At 50.0% G+C, this 20,699-nt stretch overlaps 1 protein-coding gene across 1 annotated transcript; it reads right to left on the bottom strand.

Moving 5' to 3' along the window:
• Positions 1-3,938: 3,938 nt before the first annotated feature.
• On the bottom strand, positions 3,939-18,565 carry COPS7B (COP9 signalosome subunit 7B). The gene is made up of 7 exons (XM_048505513.1): positions 18,245-18,565; positions 13,262-13,438; positions 12,274-12,349; positions 10,690-10,778; positions 7,943-8,145; positions 7,237-7,342; positions 3,939-5,161 (listed from the first exon to the last, which is right to left on the bottom strand). Exons 2-7 carry the CDS (start codon positions 13,421-13,423, stop codon positions 5,003-5,005), a joined length of 795 nt encoding a protein of 264 aa, XP_048361470.1. The 5' UTR covers positions 13,424-13,438; positions 18,245-18,565; the 3' UTR covers positions 3,939-5,002.
• Between the last annotated feature and the right edge of the window lie 2,134 nt (positions 18,566-20,699).

The raw sequence follows: 20,699 nt of genomic DNA on the forward strand, positions 1-20,699 counted from the left end.
AAGGAGTCGAGCCTTGTAGCTTTTTTTTTGGTTCGAAACAAGTCGGGGAAATGTTGGAAGGCGACACACACCCAAAAGGGGGGAAAAGGGAAAAAAAAACACCATCCCATGTACAATTTTTGCAGCCTGTCTTTCTTTTATCTTGTGAGCAGAAGACGAACGGCTGGCTTTAAACATAGGTTTTGGGACAGGGGCCGCGTCGGACCCGCACAAGTTCTTGGCCTGTTGAGCATCAATGCTGGCATGCATAAGAACATAAGAACAAGCCAGCTGGATCAGACCAGAGTCCATCTAGTCCAGCTCTCTGCTACTCGCAGTGGCCCACCAGGTGCCTTTGGGAGCTCACCTGCAGGAGGTGAAAGCAATGGCCTGCTGCGGCTGTTGCTCCCGAGCACCTGGTCTGCTAAGGCATTTGCAATCTGAGATCAAGGAGGATCAAGATTGGGAGCCAGAGATCGATTTTTCGTCCATAAATCTGTCCAAGCCCCTTTTAAAGCTATCCAGGTGAGTGGCCCTCACCACCTCCTGTGGCACCTCCAAACACCAATCACACGTTGCGTGAAGAAGTGTTTCCTTTTATTAGTCCTAATTCTTCCCCCCAGCATTTTCAATGAATGCCCCCTGGTTCTAGTATTGTGTGTGAGGTCTGTCCACATTTTCTACCCCATGCATAATTTGATAGACTTCAATCATATCCCCCCTCAGACGCCTCCTCTCCAAACTGAAGAGTCCCAAACGCTGCAGCCTCTCCTCATAGGGAAGGTGCTCCAGTCCCTCAATCATCCTCGTTGCCCTTCTCTGCACTTTTTCTATCTCCTCAATATCCTTTTTGAGATGTGGCGACCAGAACTGGACACAGACGGCTTCTCCCAAAATGCTACAGAGCTCTTTGCCCACTTTGGAGAACTGTGCAGCTGGAGACGGGCACTGGAAACAGGGCGGGCCAGAAGGGGAGCTCCAGTTGCCAACCTCCAGATGAGGTCTGGAGTTCTGGAATTCCCGCTGTTCTGCAGAGATCAGCTTCCCTGGGAAAAAAATGGTCACTTTTGTGTTGGAATTAACAAGGTGGACTCTATGGCCTTATGCTAATACCGAAGTCCCTTTCCGCCCCAAATCTAACCCACTTCATGGTCTCACCTCTGAAATCGCCAGGTGTTTTCTAGCCCAAAGCTGGTCAGGCTAGGTGAGCGCCACTCTAAAATGGCTGCCGCAGGAGGCGGACCCAAATCCAAAATGGCTGCCTCTGGAGGCAAAGCCGTATAATACCTCCTTCCGCACATCTCCTGGGAAGAAGGAAATCCTGAGGGAAAATGAAACTTCACACTAAAGAAGAAGAGAAGAAGAGTTTGGATTTATATCCCCCCTTTCTCTCCTGCAGGAGACTCAAAGGGGCTGACAATCTCCTTGCCCTTCCCCCCTCACAACAAACACCCTGTGAGGTGGGTGGGGCTGAGGGAGCTCCGAGAAGCTGTGACTAGCCCAAGGTCACCCAGCTGGCGTGTGTGGGAGTGCCCAGGCTAATCTGAATCCCCCAGAGAAGCCTCCACAGCTCAGGCGGCAGAGCTGGGAATCAAACCCGGTTCCTCCAGATTAGATACACGAGCTGTTAACCTCCTACGCCACTGCTGCCCCTGGGAAACAAACCAGGTTCATCGAATTAGAGTCCACTGCTCATGTGAAGGAGTGAGTTGAACCTGGTTCTCCAGATCAGAGTCCACCTGCTCCTAACCACCACACCACGCTGGCTCTTTTGGGTGCTGCAACACCCTTCCCACCTCCCCTGCGCCAGGCTCTGCCCCACACTTGGAGAAACTGATTCATAAGGAAGATCTGGCTCTGGCATACAGGGTTGTTGTGTTTTTTTAAATCACAACTCATTAATTCCTCCCTAGGGCTGGCCTGAGCTGGAAGAAAGGTCAGGAAAACATCAAGACGGTCAAGACACTGTCAGGCTGCCGCCCACACAGGTAAAAACTCTCTCGAGAAGATTCTGCTGTGCAGGCTGAAAGATCCCACTCCAAACTGCACACCTTCAGTTAAAAGGCTCAGGCAGCAATATCAAAAAGGATATTGAGGAGATAGAAAAAGTGCAGAGAAGGGCAACAAGGATGATTGAGGGACTGGAGCACCTTCCTTATGAGGAGAGGCTGCAGCGTTTGGGACTCTTTAGTTTGGAGAGGAGACGGCTGAGGGGGGATAGGATCGAAGTCTATAAAATGATGCATGGGGTAGAAAATGTTGACAGAGAGAAATTTTTCTCTCTTTCTCACAATACTAGAACCAGGGGGCATTCATTGAAAATGCTGGGGGGGGCGGGATTAGGATTAATAAAAGGAAACACTTCTTCACGCAACGTGTGATTGGCGTTTGGAATATGCTGCCACAGGAGGTGGTGATGGCCACTAACCTGGGTAGCTTTAAAAGGGGCTTGGACAGATTTATGGAGAAGTCGATCTATGGCTCCCAATCTTGATCCTCTTTGATCTGAGATTGCAAATGCCTTAACAGTCCAGATGCTCAGGAGCAGCAGCAGCAGCAGCAGAAGGCCCTTGCTTTCACATCCTGCATGTGAGCCCCCAAAGGCACCTGGTGGGCCACTGCGAGTAGCAGAGTGCTGGACTAGATGGACTCTGGTCTGATCCAGCTGGCTTGTTCTTATGTTCTTATGTTCAGGTGACACGGAGGGCCCTCCATCTGATACTCTGGAGAGCCGCTACCAGTTTGAGCAGACAATACGGATGTTGAGGGACCAAATGGTTGAGTCGGGAAATGGCAGCGTCATGAGCACTGCGGAAAGGACTAGCCGGCTCCTGACAATGCTGAGGGCTAGCCCCATCTGTAGGTTTAAAGGAAGGCCAAGATTAAAGTGGGGGGGGGGGGGGAGGCACTGTGGCTCAGTCCCAAAGCATCCGCTTAGAAAGCACAAGAAGAAGAGTTGGATTTATATCCCCCCCTTTCTCTCCTGAAGGAGACTCAAAGGGTTTTCCCAGCTGGCAAGTGTGGGAGTTCTAATCTGGTTCCTCAGATAAGCCTCCACAGCTCAAATGGCACAGCAGAGAATCAAACCCGGTTCTCCAGATTAGAGCGCACCTGCTCTTAACCACGACACCACGCTGGCTCTCCCAGACGGTTCCAGGTTCGGTTCCCGGCACCTCCAGTTAAAAGGACCAGGTGGTAGATGATACGTAAGACCTCTGCTTGAGACCAGGGACAGCAGCTGCCAGTCTGAGCAGACAATACCGACCAGAGGTCTGATTCAGCATCAATGTCCAAGTTCTCAGGATGCCAAGAAAAGAGCTTCCGGGCTGCCTGCCCCGAACTTGTGATTCTGCGAACAAGCATTAACACTTGCGATAGCGTTACAAAAACCGTGAATGTGAATTAAAACGAAATCTTGGGTGCTGTGTGGTTTCCAGGCTGTATGGCCGTGTTCCAGCAGCATTCTCTCCTGACGTTTCGCCTGCATCTGTGACTGGCATCTTCAGAGGATCTGATAGTAGGAATGGAAAGCAAATGGAGTATATATACTGTGAGGTCAAAAGGTGAGGCCCTCTGAATAGAGTAGCCTTGTATGTGAGTCACAAAGAAGTCTGTAGCCTGGGAGTAACAATGAAGATATCAAAGGAAACAAAGACCAGGATACTTCTATTCAGATCCACTCACTTATTGACCTTGCTATCTTCATTATTACTCCCAGGCTACAGACTTCTTTGTGACTCACATACCAGGCTATTCAGAGGGCCTCACCTTTTGACCGCACAGTATATATACTCCACTTGCTTTCCATTCCTACTACCAGATCCTCTGAAGATGCCAGCCACAGATGCAGGCGAAACGTCAGGAGAGAATGCTGCTAGAACACGGCCATACAGCCCAGAAACCACACAGCACCCCAGGAATTCCGGCCGCGAAAGCCTTCGACAATACATAAAACGAAATCCTTTTCCCGCTTCTTTTTTAATAGAAAAACACACACAATCCTTCTGACGCAGGCGCAAGTCCCCTTCAGTTAGTCTGTAACAAATATCAAAAGACACAAAGGCCGAAACGCTGAAATCTCCCAACGAGAGGTACAAAATGATGTTTGTGTTACAAAAAACAAAAACAAAAGGAGAGTCAAACGCAACTGGACAGGTGTCCCAAGTTCTGAAATCCTGGCAGAGGTCTCAGCTGGAAAACGGCGTGCCTCGATGGTCCGCGCCTGAGGTTCTGAACTACCATGCCGGGAGCGGGAAGGAGTCCCTTTCAAACAGCTTGCTTCCATCTGGGAAGATTGTAATATCATTATACTTCAAGAGGTCTGGGGAAGGAGGGGGAGGCGCACATTATCACGGAACGTGTCAGGAACGTACGTAACCATGGAACGCGTCATGCTCTGCGGCCGTGCCCCGTTTGTGGCCAGAGGGGGCGCCAACAGCAGCTGGGGCCCCTCCAGATCAGAGCTGCAGGTCACCACCTTGTTAGCCGACAGGCCCTGGACGGCAGCGGGTGGGGCATCTGGCAAACATGCCGCAGGCCAACTTCCGGCTTTCCTAGCGTGAGGTAGAGAGTTGCACCCTAAGATAAACACCTGGACGGAGCAGGGGAATGCAAGACAAAACAGTTTCCTCAGCCAGAAGCATCGTGTTCCCTTTGGTACGTGGGAAGAGTTGGGGGTGAACGTGGGCGGCTCCCTCCCACAGCTGAGCCCTGGTGCCACACAACGGGGGAAGAGACAACCGCGGCAGAGGACCAGGAAAGGAGGCCCACGCCTTCCGTGGAAGCCTTGTGCCGGCTGTGCCTTCGTTCCACCCCCTCTCCCCGTCCCGACTGTGCCCTCAAGGTCCTTCCCTAGCAGTTCTGAGGCACAAGGAGGCTGGCAGTGCCCTGTGCTGGTTGAAGTTTGAGGCGGGACCGCGCTCTCCAGCCCGCAGAGCCACGACGGAGCCAGAACCTGCTGGAAAGAGACGCCAGGTAGTTCCTTCCAGAGCGGGCGTGAGCGGTGCCCTCCCCGGTGCGGACGCTAGTGGCGGCTGGAGACCAGCCCTTTGACCTTGGAGAGCTTCTTGGTGGGCGGCCTCTGCTCGGTGTGTGGCGGGCACTCCCGGTCTGCCAACTGCTGTTCCATTTCCTGGGCGGAGGAGGCGGCCGTGGCCTTTAGCGTTTTCTTGATGTTAGTGACCTGGAAGGAAGATGCAGACAGCAGGGGTTGGGACAGGCAGAGAAGAAAGCCCCTCTCTTAGAGCTCACGAAAAGATCCTGCCTGGGTAACTCTGGGAACACAGATGACTGCAGAAGCAAGGGGCCAACCGAGCTCCCAGCCTTGCCGGTGGTGGGTGCAAGGAGCTCCCTCGCATTACACGGACACGCATGAATTGATAATAAAATTGATAATAAAACTGCAAAGATTGTCATGCCCTTATATAAAGCCGTGGTGCGACCGCACTTGGAGTCCTGTGTTCAGTTCTGGTCACCACATCTCAAAAAGGATATCGAAGAGATAGAAAAAGGGCAGAGAAGGGCAACGAGGATGATTGGAGGGCTGACTGGAGCACCTTCCTTATGAGGAGAGGCTGCAGCGCTTTGGAGACTCTTTTTTTTGGTTTGGAGAGGAGACGTCTGAGGGGGGATATGATTGAAGTCTATAAAATTATGCATGGGGTAGAAAATGTGGACAGAGAGAAATTTTTCTCTCTTTCTCTAGCAATACCTAGAACTCCAGGGGCATCCACTGAAAATGCTGGGGGGACGAATTAGGACTAATAAAAGGAAACACTTCTTCATACAACGTGTGATTGGTGTGTGGAATATGCTGCCGCAGGAGGTGGTGATGGCCACTAACCTGGATAGCCTTAAAAGGGGCTTGGACAGATTTATGGAGGAGAAGTCAATTTATGGCTACCAATCTTGATCCTCTTTGATCTGAGATTGCAAATGCCTTAGCAGACCAGGTGTTTGGCGGGAGCAGCAGCAGCAGAAGGCCATTGCTTTCACATCCTGCACGTGAGCTCCCAAAGGCACCTGGTGGGCCACTGCGAGTAGCAGCGTGCTGGACCTGATGGACTCTGGTCTGATCCAGCTGGCTTGTTCTTATGTTCTTATGTTCTTATGAAGCAGCCTCAAACTGAACCAGATCCTCGGTTGGTATTGCTTTTCCGTGGAAATGGGAAAGAAGAAGAAAGGGCCGTTTGGTGGTTGGCTGTGCAGGTTGTTTGTTTATTTATTGTTGACATTCACACCCCGCCATCTCTCCAGAGACTCAAGGCGGCTAACGACAATTTAAATATCAGATTGCAGCCAGGGTCAAAAGGTCAGGACAAGGGATCAGTTTAAAGCAGAAGGTAGAAAGATCAGCGTTCTGGAAGAGGCACCAGAAGAAGAGACCTATTCTGGGCACGCAGCAGGAGCCACTGGAGGAGTCGGAGGGGGGAGGCAGTTGTGAATTTCCTGTGTTTGCGCAGGGGCTGCACTAGATGACCCCTGGGGTCCCTTCCAGGTCTACGGTTGGAAGAGGGATTTTTCAAAGGAGGTCTCCTTTACTGTCAAGATTCCCAGGCTTCTACTGCCACCTGGTGGCCATTTCTTGGCAGCACAGAGAATTCCCCTATTTCAGCCTCTTTCTCAGCGCTCAATCACCACCGTGCCAAGAGCCAGGACTTGGTTTTAAACACCCCTCTGAAGTAGACGCCAGTTCGGCAAGAGATTAATTTCAAGCTGGCTGAAGCTGGCGAGGAAAAGCTGCAGCCCTGAGGCCTGTGGGGGAGGGCAGGATATAAATGGAAAAATAAATAAAAATAAATAAGAACATAAGAACTAGCCTGCTGGATCAGACCAGAGTCCATCTAGTCTAGCTCTCTGCTACTCGCAGTGGCCCACCAGGTGCCTTTGGGAGATCACCTGCAGGATTTGAAAGCAATGGCCTTCTGTGGCTGTTGCTCCCGAGCACCTGGACTGTTAAGGCATTTGCAAACTCAGATCAAGGAGGATCAAGATTGGGAGCCATAGATCGACTTCTCCTCCATAAATCTGTCCAAGCCCCTTTTAAAGCTATCCAGGTTAGTGGCCATCACCACCTCCTGTGGCAGCATATTCCAAACACCAATCACACGTTGCGTGAAGAAGTGTTTCCTTTTATTAGTCCTAATTCTTCCCCCCCCAGCATTTTCAATGGATGCCCCAATGAAATAACTCAGGGCCCCAAGCGTGCCTGCTACTTGCTTGACCCAGAACAGCGACTCACCGGGCTGGGATACTCACCTCTGTCTCCACCTGCAGCTGAGTCCGGTTGTGGTTCTCTTTGTATTGGTTGGCTCTGAGCACCTGCTGCTCAATTCCTATCAGGACCGCTTCGCACCCGTCACACCTGCAAACAGCAACGCCGACGCAGCCACGGTTAGAGTTCAGGCCAGGAACGAGAAAAGCAGAGCCAGGGGACGAGGGCCTAGTGCAGTGGTGGCGAACCTATGGCACGGGTGCCAGAGGTGGCACTCAGAGCCCTCTCTGTGGGCACGCGTGCACAGAGTTCATCATGTGATAATAGTGTAATTATTCAGGGAGATTATTAGCAATAAACCTAAGATCTAGTTTTGGGGAAGGTAACCCTGTTAAGCCAGGTTAAACCCCGCTTTCGATTATGCAAAGAACTCAAAGGCGGATCCTTATTCTTGGGAGTGCTTGCTGCTGGCCTTGCTTCTGAGTAAACCCTCCTAGGGTCATGATTCACCCGATCGAAGAGTTGCACAATTGGTTCAAAGCAAAGCCACCGACTACCACCAAGCTTACTCATGAGTAATGCACGCCTCGGAGCCAACTGTTTTTTCTATACCAAAACCTCAGTACTTAGGTTAAATTGCCATGTTGGCACTTTAGGGTAAATAAGTGGGTTTTGGGTTGCAGTTTGGGCACTCGGTCTCAAAAAGGTTCGCCATCACTGGCCTAGTGGGGATCCAGGTGGCAAACTCACCACTCCTGGAGCGTTTTCATGATGCTGGTGATGTCTTTCCTCTGAATGTCTCGGCCGACGCAGAAGTCCACCTCCAGCAGCTGGTTACGCTGGTCGAGCTTGCCCTGGATGATGTCCGTGTAGATGGCTTCAATGATTAGGTCTTCCAGCTCCCGTAGGTTACGCATGTCCAGGTCTTTCAGTAACACGGAATAAGGAATGCACTGGGAAGAGGGAGAGAGCAACAGGCCGTCACCTTGGGAGAGAACAGATCAACACTCGACTCAAGGCTGCTCTTGAGCATCTGGCACAATGTGCTCTCAAGGCACTAGAACACGGCTCCCCAACCTTTCTGAGCCTGAGTGGCGCCTGTGCGGAAACGGCTGAGGCAATTTTCTTCAGTCACAAAACTGCCGCCAAAGCAGCGTTTTTGAAAATCTACACCGCCACCAGAGGCGGAGCTACCAGGGGACCAGGGGGCGTTGGACCAGGTGCGCACCTGAGGATGGAGGCGGAAAATCCCCCCACACACTTACCTTTGTAAAACAGTGCAGGCTGGAGTAGAGGCCTGTTCCCTTCAGGATGAAAAATGTCTGGTGGGAACTGCACTTTCCAGGAGACCTTGCGAGCCCCAAGGTCTCATGGGAAGTGTCGTTTTCACCAGGCCGTTTTCAGCCTGAAGGGAACATGCCGCTTTTCCAGGCTGAACTAGTAGCTGTAGGGAGGAACGAATTAGATGTAAAGGTGGGCTCACTATCAGCCCCTGCCAGCATGGCCAATTGGTCGTGCTGGCAAGGGCTGATGGGAATTGTAGTCCATAACATCTGGAGTGCCAAAGGTTAGCCACCAGTGAACTAAGGTAAGGGGGGGGCACTGGGGGGGGGGGAGGCGGAAAACAGAGTGTGCACCGGTTGCATTCTGGCCCAGCTATGCCTCTGACAGCCACTCAAAAGCCTTACTGGGCAAAAGCTGCTCAGAGGCCCACCCACTTTTTAAAAGCGCTTGGTGGGCACCAGTAAAGGTGTCGTCGGGCACCACAGTGATTTGCAACTGGATTTTCCTGTTTCCTAGGTTTGCCACAGAAGGATGGATTTTGTGGTTTCCCTGCAGGTGGCGTGGCTACAGATAAAGTGCAGTGCCAACAGTGGTTCCACCTGGTAATTTTCCCTGTAGCTTCCCTGCCCCTGTCCTCTGGAATTGGACACTCTCACCCCATCCATGAGCCACCAGAGCTTTTTGCAATTAAAAAAAAATCAGCAGCAGAATTTCTTTGTATCACTACACTGTTTATTTTTTAAAAATAAAAGAAGAAGAGTTTGGATATATACCCCCCTTTCTCTCCTGTAAGGAGACTCAAGGTGGTTCACAGGCTCCTCTCCCCACAACAGGCACACCGAAAAGCTGTGACTAGCCCAAGGTCACCCAGCTGGCATGTGTTGGAGTACTCAAGCTAATCTGGTTCACCAGATAAGCCTCCACAGCTCAAGTGGCAGAGTGGGGAATCAAACCTGGTTCTCCAGATTAGAGTGTACCTGCTCAGCACAGGAGAGCCTGATCTTGGAAGCTAAGCAGGGTCAGCTCTGGTCAGTCTGGGATGGGAGTCCATCAAGGAATACCAGGGTCGCGATGCAGAGGCAAGCAATGGCAAACCACATGAAGCCTGCTGGGTGATCTTGGGTCAGTCACAGTTTTCTCAGAACTCTCTCAGCCCCCTCCCTGCCCCCCAACCTCACAAGGAAGGGAAGGAGTTTACAAGCCACTTTGAGACTCTTTAAAAGTTGAGAAAAGTAGGGTATGAATCCAAACTCCTCCTGCTGTTCAATGCCTTGGAAATCCTTCGGAGTCACCATAAATGGGCTGGTACTTAGAAGGCAGAGAAAGCAAATGAACAATAGAAAAAGGTTCCCATTTAACAGATAAAAATGGAAACTGAAATAAAGGACCTTCCCAGTGGTGGGATCCAAAAATTTTAGTAACAGGTTCCCTCGCCAGTCCCCCTCAGCAAAGGGGGCAGAGGCGTACCTAGGCAAACCTGAGCCCTGGGCAAAACCTGAGTTGGATGCCCCCACAAGGGCAGCCACCCCACCACGACCCCCAAATTTTTTTTTGCACCAGGTCATTTCTAAATCATCATCATCACATTATAGAAAATGCCCCAACTCACAAATCTGAACACAGCAATGGCGAAACACACAGGTGATACAGACTGGTGAGATAAAAGGTACAAAAGGCTGAGAATCCATGAATTGCAGTACCTGAAAGGGATTAACCCAGTTCAGGGAGTGACATTATTAGTCGCCATTGCTATATTGGACCTTCATGTTCAAAGGCAGTATGCCTCTCGGGGAGGCGAGGGCGTGGAGGTGGAAAAACTGTCCCAATTAGTAACCCCCTCTCGGCACACACAAATAATTAGTAACCCACTCTCAGGAATTGGTGAGAACCTGCTGGATCCCACCTCTGGACCTTCCTGAAGGCTACCAAGTGAGCCCACAGCCAAGCTTGAATTCGTTACAGTTTGGGAGAGGTGGCAAGGGAGAGCCAGCCAGGGCACCTGCGGAGCTCCCCACAAGGGGCATTCGTGGCCCCAGGAACCAGCCATTCTATCCAGGGCTCTTCTGTTGTTGAAAAGGCACTGGGCCGATTCTGAACGACGGGAGACGGCTACACCATCTTTGCCAAACCTCACATGCTCCCCACCACCAACACACGCACAACTGCGTCAGCAGCGCGCTGGTGCCAAGATGGCTGATCTTTTAATAGGTTACCTTCATTCTGGAAGCTAAGCTGACAATAGTTAAATGCTTCAACTTGTTCTTCTGGGCCCCCGATAGTTCTGGCAGGTTATTCTTGTTTGCTGCACGAGAGATGGAATTTTTAAAGAATCTTCAGATTACAGTCAAATGGAGTCACCCCAACATTATTCTTACACATTTCAGGCTCTTATAAGGTGAGCTCTCTGAAGTGAAGAAGAGCTACTGTATTTCCCTGTGGGAACTAAGAAGGAAAGGAGCTTCTGGAGCATTAAAAAACTGATCCATTTAACTGTACACTCCTATACACTTCCTCACCAAAAAAAGGGGAGGAGATTTGTGAACTAATCCGCCATTTCCAGGCCCTTCTTTGTTCTAAGCAGCATTCTAGCACAGTGGTTCTCAACATTCCTAAAGCCGCGACCCTTTAATACAGCTCCTCATGTTGTGGTGACCCCCAACCCTAACATTTATCCATTTTACAGATGGAGAACACTGATGCAGAGAGTCTTACGCAACCCCTGTGAAAGGGTCGTTCGACCCCCAAAAGGGGCACGACCCCCAGGTTGAGAACCACTGTTCTAGAATAAAAAACAACCAGGAAATGTTGGATTAATTCACAAATCTCCCGTTATCTTTCAGTGAGTCAGGGTGTCTATATATAAAAAAACAAAAAACGGATGAAAGGCCTGGAACTTGGATTCACGGTACTCATATTTCTAGCTTCCCTTTGCCTCCCTGATTCCACATCTCTTTGTTTTGCTCCATTGGTATGATAACAAGCTGAGAGACAGGGGGCGGATGGGGGTCTTTATAAGAACATAAGAACTAGCCTGCTGGATCAGACCGGAGTCCATCTAGTCCAGCACTCTGCTACTCGCAGTGGCCCACCAGGTGCCTTTGGGAGCTCACGTACAGGATGTGAAAGCAATGGCCTTCTACTGCTGCTGCTTCAAAGCACCTGGTCTCCTAAGGCATTTGCAATCTCAGATCAAGGAGGATCAAGATTGGTAGCCAGAGATCGACTTCTCCTCCATCAATCTGTCCAAGCCCTTTTTAAAGCTATCCAGGTGAGTGGCCGTCACCACCTCCTGTGGCAGCATATTCCAAACACCAATCACACATTGCGTGAAAAAGTGTTTCCTTTTATTAGTCCTAATTCTTCCCCCCAGCATTTTCAATGAATGCCCCCTGGTTCTAGTATTGTGAGAAAGAGAGAAAAATTTCTCTCTGTCAACATTTTCTACCCCATGCATAATTTCATAGGTTTCAATCCTATCCCCCCTCAGACGTCTCCTCTCCAAACTAAAGAGTCCCAAACGCTGCAGCCTCTCCTCATAAGGAAGGTGCTCCAATCCTTCAATCATCCTCGTTGCCCTTCTCTGCACTTTTTCTATCTCTTCGATATCCTTTTTGAGATGTGGCGACCAGAACTGAACACAGGACTCCAAGTGCGGTCGCACCACGGCTTTATATAAGGGCATGACAATCCTTGCAGTTTTATTATCAACTCCTTTCCTAATGATCCCCAGCATAGAGTTTGCCTTTTTCACAGCTGCCAGGCATTGAGTGGACATTTAGAATTTTAGACTCACTTACCTACATAATCTGGGTATGTTCCATAGGCAAAGAGATTCAGCAACTGAAAATAAGCAGCATTTGCTCCTTCAGCAAGCTGGAGGGGAAGGAAGCAAAGAAAGATAAAATTAGACCCATTAGAGGTCTACTGACCCAGGGCTACGTCAAGTTACCCAGCTATTGCATATCAATGTATTGTCGAAGGCTTTCATAGCCGGAATCACTGGGGTTTCCGGGGCTGTATGGCCGTGTACTAGTAGCATTTTCTCCTGATGTTTCACCTGCAACTGTGGCTGGCATCTTCAGAGGGCAAGATGGCAATAGTGAAAAACCAGGCATCAGAGAAAATTTATTTATTTATTTATTTATTTATTTATTCATTCATTCATTCATTCATTCATTCATTCATTCATTCATTCATTCATTCATTCATTCATTCATTCATTCATTCATTCATTCATTCATTCATTCATTAAATTTATAGACAGCCCAATCCCCAAGGGGCTCTGGGCAGTGCACAACACTATCTGTATACAATATATAACAAGGGTCACAATAGTGACCATATACACTAAAATCCATTAAAAACCATTAAAACCGCGGTCAAAAACAGTAACAATAATAATGGTGTCCCGTAACCCAATTCCTTTAAAACCACCCCAAAAAGGAGGGAGCAGCCGGACTCCTCCCTAAAAATAACAATAAATATGCAAAAATAAATTATAAAAATAGGGAGCGAAAGAGCCCCAAGGAGCAAAGCAAAGAAGGGGGGGGGGGGGCGCACCTCAGCGACTGGACACTCCAAAGGCCCGGCAGAACAACTCAGTCTTACAGGCCCTGCGGAATTCACCAAGGTCCCGCAGGGCCCGGACAGCTGGAGGAAGAGTCTTAGTTCTACCTTGTGGTCGAGATTCCATCTGGTTTACTGTCCTTCAGTAGGAGACCTTGTCGAATGGAAGGGCTGGGGGGGGGGGGGGGGGGGGGAAGTCACTCAGTTCACCAAGCTCACCTCTTGCACGTTTGCTAATTCCAGCAGCTCTCCAAAGACGTAAACTCCAGGGGCCTCCAACACTTGGCTGATGAGGGCCGTCAAGGCTGATCCATTAGTGCCTCTGGCTAATAAAATAAACTGCTCGAGGAGATTACAGGATGGTTTCTGTTCCCCAGCCATTCTAGATCCTTCCACCTATCAAAGAGAAAAAGCAAGTAATTCACCTTTCCGCAGCTGTGCAAAACACAGCTTAAAAGTAATACAGGAGCATGGGAGGGGCTATTTCTCCTGCTCTATCCACGGTTTAGAAAAACTGAATGTACAAGAGATGAAATGCCCTGTTTATGAGACATTCTGCAGCCATTCACACACATGTGGAACTCGAGCAAAGGAAGTCAAGAAACGTGGTTTTTCAGGGGTACTGCCTTCATTAACCAAGTGTAGGGGGAAGGGGGTGATTCCCCGTCCCTCCACATGAGCAGAGGAGTCTTATCTGGTGAACCAGGTTTGTTTCCCCACTCCTACATTCCTTCTGGGTGACTTTGTGGCAAAAAACCCCAGCACTCTGTTGGAGATAGATGCAATTTGTAAGGTGGCATTGAACAGCCCTGTGCTCAAGACACAGTGTGATAGCTACTATTGACCCACAAAGATGGGTTGTGTGAGAGTGCTGAACAGCAGATCAAACCTAAGAAATCACATTGAAGGAATGTAAGGACAGCTCAAAGCCTAGACAGTCATGTTGATAAAATCTATGTTCTAATACACGTAAGAGCTTCACAAAAGATACACCAAATCCTACATTGCTTCCTGACACCAGGCCCCTGCAAAATTCAACATATACAAACAGAGCCCTCTGGAAAACTCAACATCACATTTTAATGCATTTTCATGTACGCACTGCTCTTTTCCCAAGTCAGAAAGTTTCCAACAGTGTTTTCTTAAGGAAAATTACCCCCTTCCCTCAGCCCACAGATTTCAAAGGGCTTAGAATGGTGTTATCCTGCTTGGGGTGGCTTAGCAAGTGAAACACGAAAACACTGGGCACTTTTCATGTCTCACACAGCCCCCAAATGCTCAGGTATGAAATATCCAGGTGGGAACACATTTCCACATCGGTTGCACAAATGTTACATAAACCCAACAGGAAAACTTAAGAGATTCAAGAAGAATTCTTGAAGTCTTTCAAAGGGAAATTCTAATATTCCCAGGCCAGCTGAAACTTCAGAACTCTCTTGCGCCGTAGCAACCAGTAACCATTTACCTGTTTACATAAGAGAATTAGCACATTCATGGAGAAGAGCTCCATCAATGGATGTTAGCCAGAACGGATAAATGGCATCTCTATAAGGCAGCCAAGGGGGTGATGTGCTAGAGCAGTGATGGCGAACCTTTTCGAGACCGAGTGCCCAAACTGCAACCCAAACCTCACTTATTTATCACAAAGTGCCAACACAACAATTTAACCAGAATACTGAGGTTTTAGTTGAGAAAAAACAACTCAGACATTATCATCTTTTGTCGTAAAAGGGATTGTGCTCTGCCACACACTCGGACTGCGGCGTAGGTGGTGGGGGAAGGCGTGCTCTCTGTGGAGCTGACATGGTGCCCAAGTGAGCTCGGGGTCACTGGGCCTGCTGCCTGGTCTGGTAATGAGGTGGGGGAGAGGGGGTACTCGCGGGGCGGTAGATGGTACTTACAGCAAATCAGGTTGACTCAAGAGGACCTCCCTGAACCTCGGCCCCAGCCGACAACAGCCTCTGGTGGGGCGGGGAGAGGCGGGAAGGGGGAGGCTATGAGTCTGTACTGGGGTGAAGGCACACGTGCCCACAGAGAGGGCTCTTGAGTGCCACCTCTGGCACCCGTGCCATAGGTTCGCCACCACTGTGCTAGAGTGTTGAACTAGCATCAAGAAAGTAATAATCAAGTGCTGTCAAATTGCAACCAGTCCCGGGGTTTCCACTGCCTTACTCGGTTTAGCAACCCAGGTTTTCCTTGGTGGTTTTCTAACCATGGCCATCCTTGCTTAGCTTCCTAGCTCTGGGCTATTCAGGCTGCTACAGGCTCTAGGAAACCCATGTTTAAATCCTCACTTATCATGAAGATGACTGGGAAACCCTGGAACAGCCACACACTCTGTCTCAGCTTAACCTACCTCACAAGATAAAATGGAGAATCAGTGAGTCGTGTAGACTATGGATGAGATCCTCAGAGAAGCAGCAGGATAAAAATGCACTGAATAATATAAGGCAGTGGTGGCGAACCTACGGCATGCGTGCCAGAGGTGGCACTCAGAGCCCTCTTTTTGGGCATGCGTGCCGTCGCTCCAGTTTGGGCAAACGACAGTGGCATAGCGCCAAGGGGGTGAGGGGTGCGCGATGTACTGGGCATGCGCTCCTGTGGGGGTGTGGCAAGGGCATTCTGGGCGCGTGGCGGCAGGGGTGCGGGGTGCATGCATGCCACAAGTGCAGTTTCCCCTTGCTCCGTCCCGGCACTCGGTCTCTAAAAGGTTCGCCATCACTGATATAAGGAGTGTTCTCCTTATATTAGTCCAGGATCCAACTCAATCAATTATATCAGTATGCCAAACCTGACCCCACGTCCTCCCAGCGTGCAGAGCTCCCCTTTGATCATGAACCCAAGCAGCTACTGACAGACCTCTCCTCCATTAACCTGTGTAAGGGAACTGTCCCTTTTAAAAACCATTTAGTCTACCAGCCCTCTCTGTGGCAGTGAGTGCCTCCATGGAATTACTAGTGCAGCAAAGAGGGCTTTCTTTAATTGATCCCTGTTTTGAAACATACAGTGTGGTGTAGGAGAGCCAGCATGGTGCAATGGTTAAGAGCAGGTGGACTCTGATCTGGAGAACCGATTGATTTCCCCGTCCCTCCACATGAGCAGAGGAGTCTTATCTGGTGAATCAGGTTTGTTCCCCCACTCCTACATTCCTTCTGGGTGACTTTGTGGCAAAAAAACCCCCCAGCACTCTGTCGGAGATAGACGCAATATGTAAAGTGGCATTGAATAGCCCTGTGCTCAAGACACAGTGTGATAGCTACTATTGAGGGTGCTGAACAGCAGATCAAACCTAAGAAATCACACTGAAGGAATGTAAGGCGTGCACAGATGTTTGGTATCAGAAACATGCGTAAGGCTAGTGCTGGAAGACATCAGGACTGAGAGACAATCCCTGGTGGGGAATGTTGGACTGGGCATCAGACACCCTAATCTTGTGAAAATTCATGAATGGAGGAGACACAGTTAGAACTCACAAGGTTCCCATTCCACAGTTGAAAATGGAGGATACATTAAGTAAAGGTAAAGTTTTCCCTTCAGTCATGTTCGACCCTGGGGTACCATTTCAAGCAGTGATTTTATAGGCAAGTCTCTTTGGGGGTAGTTTGCCATTGCTTTCCTCGGCTATTCTTTACCCCCTAGCTATGAGCTAGGTACTCATTTACCGACCAAGAATGGATGGATGGCTGAGTTGGCCAAGAGGCAGCTGCCAGGATATCTGACCCACAGGGGGCTCGAACTCCTGACCGTGTGAGCGGCAGTGCAAGCACTTAACCACTACGCCACGCGGCTCTTGCAGCATACATTACAAAGTTATAAATGAAGCACCAGGAATTGTTGGCATGAAAGCCTACAGTCAGACCGGGGGTGGTAGTGGTGGTTCTAAGGTCCTATAATTCATAGACAGCCCAGACTAAGACGGATGCCAAATTTAATTCAAGGGTTTTGATATTGAGAGTTTGCCTGATTCATGCTTTCCCCCCTCCCAACTCAAGAGGTTGGCAGACAGCCTGGTGTAGTAGTTAAGAGCGGTGGATCTCCACTCCTCCAGATCACAAGAGGTGACCCTGAGGCCACAGTGGGCTCTAGGCAATAGACTTTGGGATGTGGAATGTAGTAGTTAGGAGTGGCAAACTCTACACTGGAGAACCGGGTTTGATTCCCCACTCCTCCACATGAGTGGCAGACTCACATCTGTTGAACTAGATTTGTTTCCCTGCTCCTCCCCATGAAGTCTGTCAAGTGACCATGGAGTAGTCACATTTCTCTCAGCCCCACCTACCTCACAAGGTCTCTGTTGTGGGGAGAAGAAGGGAAGGAATGTGTAAGCCCCTTTGGGTCTCCTTACGGCTGAGAAAAGTGGGCAATAAACCCAAACTCCTCTTCTTCTACACTGCTCAATGCCAGTGTGCTGTCGGGGTCAACCATCAATTAGGAGCAGCAGTGGCGTAGGAGGTTAAGAGCTCGTGTATCTAATCTGGAGGAACCGGGTTTGATTCCCAGCTCTGCCGCCTGAGCTGTGGAGGCTTATTTGGGGAATTCAGATTAGCCTGTGCACTCCCACACAGCTGGGTGACCTTGGGCTGGGGTCACAGCTTCTCGGAGCTCTCTCGGCCCCACCTACCTCACAGGGTGTCTGTTGTGAGGGGGGAAGGGCAAGGAGATTGTCAACCCCTTTGAGTCTCCTCCTTACAGGAGAGAAAGGGGGGATACAAATCCAAATTCTTCTTCTTCTATCAGGCAGGCCTAGCTTCAAACCTGCACTGTGCCATGGAAGCTCGACAAGCGACCTTGGGCCAGTCACACTCCCCGCCTAGCCTACATCGCGAGGCTGTTGAGAGGATAAAACGGAGGGGAGGAGAATGACGTAAGTCGCCGTGGGGCCCCATAACGGAGAACAGCAGGGCACAAATGAGTGAAATAATACAGAATAGTAACGTGGCAGCTGGTAGAGGCGGGGAGAGGGAGGAGGAGGAGGGCCGTGGCCGCAGGGCATGAGGGGAGAAAGGCGAGGGTGCGGAGGGAAGAGGCGCACGAGCCAGAACAAAGCGCGAGGAGGTCCGGGGAGGGCAGCCTGAGGGGGGCCGCCCATCCTTCTTCCTCCCCCCTCCCAAAGGACAGGCCCGGCCGCCCCAGCGAGGCCCCCACTTCCGGCGGCCGCCCCGGCCTCTCCCGCCGCCGCGACGCCTCGGCCTCCGGCCTCACCTGGCAGTCGCCGCGCCCGGCTCGCTCCTCGCGCCGTTCGCGCCGCTCCTCAGGCAGCCATGACAGCAGCCGGCGGCGGCAGCGGCGTGGCGCGCATGCGCAGACAGTGCCCTGCGCTCCAGTCCCCCCGGCAACCGCCTCCCGCACGCAAAGGTTCCGCTGAGAGGGCCAGGAAGGAACAGATCTCCGCTGTGGGGCGGGGGGGACAAAGAAGGGCCCCTATCTCGGGCGCAACCCCACGGGAAGGGGGATTCGTGGCCGACCTCCAGCGCCCCGTCCAGCTCGGACGATGCTGCTGCGAAGCCACGGGCGCTCCAGAGTCCTGTTTCCTCTGTGCGCATGCGCGGTTCCTTCGCGAACGCCTCCCTTTTTTAATTTCCTCAGTATTTTGTACCTTGCCCCCTACCGTCCAACTGCCTTTCTGCAGGCTGAGTTCATGCATTGAAGGGAATAGTTCATTCATTCATTCATTCATTCATTCCTCTCCTCTCCCCGCTCCCCCCGCCACGGAATTAGAGTCTGAGTGTTCATTTTTAAAAATCTGTGTGGTATTTCGATGCCTGCTCAATAAACGCTACTGATCAATACTTCAGAGTCCGGTTCTGGTGGGTTTTCCAGGCTGTGTGGCCATGGTCTGGTGGATTTTGTTCCTAACCCTTGCATAGCAAGTTCCACCCAAACACTTAATGATTGGTTCTCCACCCTGGGACATGGACAATATACCACACTAAACTTTCCCTTCTCACATAGGCCCCTTCCGCACATGCAAAATAATGCGTTTTCAAACCACTTTCGCAACTTATGTGACTGACCGAAGGCTTTCCGCGGCGAAGCAGGTGCTGTGTGGTTTCCGGGCTGTATGGCCGTGTTCTAGCAGCATTCTCTCCTGACGTTTCGCCTGCATCTGTGGCTGGCATCTTCAGAGGATCCTCTGAAGATGCCAGCCACAATCTGAAAGCAGCATCAGGAAAATACTACTAAGTAACCCTTGGCATCCCACAACTACCTAACTTAGTGTATTGTCGGAAGGCTTTCACGGCCGAACATTTGCGTTGTAGCTTTTCAGTTGGCGCGGTTTAGTTTAAGTATTTTCCTGATGCTGCTCTGTGGCTGGCATCTTCAGAGATCCTGAAAGCCACAGATGCAGGCTAAACGCCGTAGAATGCTGCGAAACACGCTATGAGTCCGAAACCACACAGCACCCACTTTCACAACTGTTTGCAAGTGGATTTTGCCATTCCGCACAGCTTCAAAGAGCACTGAAAGCAGTTCGAAAGTTCATTATTCTGCATGTGCGGAATGAGCCTTATTAGACACAGTGTGAAACAGACTTCCCTCTGTGATACACCTCTGAAGATGCCAGCCACAGATGCAGGCGAAACGTTAGGAACAAGATCCACCAGACCGCAGCCACACAGCCCAGAAAACCCACCAGAATTAGTTGAATCGGCCGTGAAAGACTTCGACAATACTTCAGAGTCCGTTTGTTGGCTTAAGAATCCGAGACCTAACACGTGGCTAGAATGCCTGACTATGATCTCAGGAAGTCATCACTGAGGAATGCTGGACAAAACAAAACAAAATGTCACCTTCTGGCAAAAGATAGCAACAGAAGTAGATGAACACATCTTCCTGGGGAGAGAGTTCCAGAGCTTGGGTGTAGTGGCCAAGAAAGCCATTTCCTGGATTGCCACTAGTGTAATCTCAGAAGGCACGGGTATTAGAAGCAGGGCTTCTCAAGATTGCTGTATAGGTTGGACAGGTTCTTTTGGGAGCAGGTGGTCCTTCAGGTATGTCGGTCCCAAACCATACAAGGCTCTGAAGGTCATGATCAGCACCTTGAATTAAGCCTGGAAGCAAACGGCAAGCCAGTGCAAACAGCCTTTATGGAAAATAACTGTTGAATCCAAAAGTCACAAATCAGGAGTTGGGTTGACAAGCAATAGTGACAAGAGAGTTAATGTATTTTATGTCAAGAAGTTAAGACTTTCCTTTGACTAGGCAGCATATTTCACCCGTGTCAATAGTACTGACGTCTCGGGGAGTTTGTGGGTCTCCGTGAAGGATTTGTCTGCGGATGAAGAAAGACTAATTCTCCCTGACAGCTGGTTTATCTGTCTCTAGGCGAATGGATATTTGTAGTCTTACTGTATGACAGAATTATCTTTAGAACAGACCAATTTACCAGGCACCATAAGAATGATTTATTTCACCTGTCTTGTCAAAAGAAACTTAAAGGTTTTGAGTTATGAAGGAGAAGCAAAGAGCCAGGTAAGATGGCGTCGTTCCATTTATAAAAACTGGCACCATTCCAACCTATCTACTCTAATTCATATTATTTATATCCAAGGCACTTTATATCCAAGGCACTTCATATCCAAGCAGTACCCTAAAACTAGCTTGAATTGGTAGATGATGCCTCTACTTTGAGGTTCAGGAAATCAGCAAATATGTC

Source organism: Sphaerodactylus townsendi, linkage group LG08 (assembly GCF_021028975.2).
Source record: "Sphaerodactylus townsendi isolate TG3544 linkage group LG08, MPM_Stown_v2.3, whole genome shotgun sequence".
Classification (NCBI taxonomy): domain Eukaryota; kingdom Metazoa; phylum Chordata; class Lepidosauria; order Squamata; family Sphaerodactylidae; genus Sphaerodactylus; species Sphaerodactylus townsendi.

Bases quoted from the DNA above. Each gene is read 5' to 3' on its own strand.
- COPS7B (XM_048505513.1), bottom strand. From the start codon at position 13,423: ATGGCTGGGGAACAGAAACCATCCTGTAATCTCCTCGAGCAGTTTATT. The intron at 12,350-13,261 runs GTGAGCTTGGTG...CTTCCCCTCCAG, and splicing joins AATTAGCAAACGTGCAAGAG to CTTGCTGAAGGAGCAAATGC. The intron at 10,779-12,273 runs GTAAGTGAGTCT...TCTCTCGTGCAG, and splicing joins AACATACCCAGATTATGTAG to CAAACAAGAATAACCTGCCA.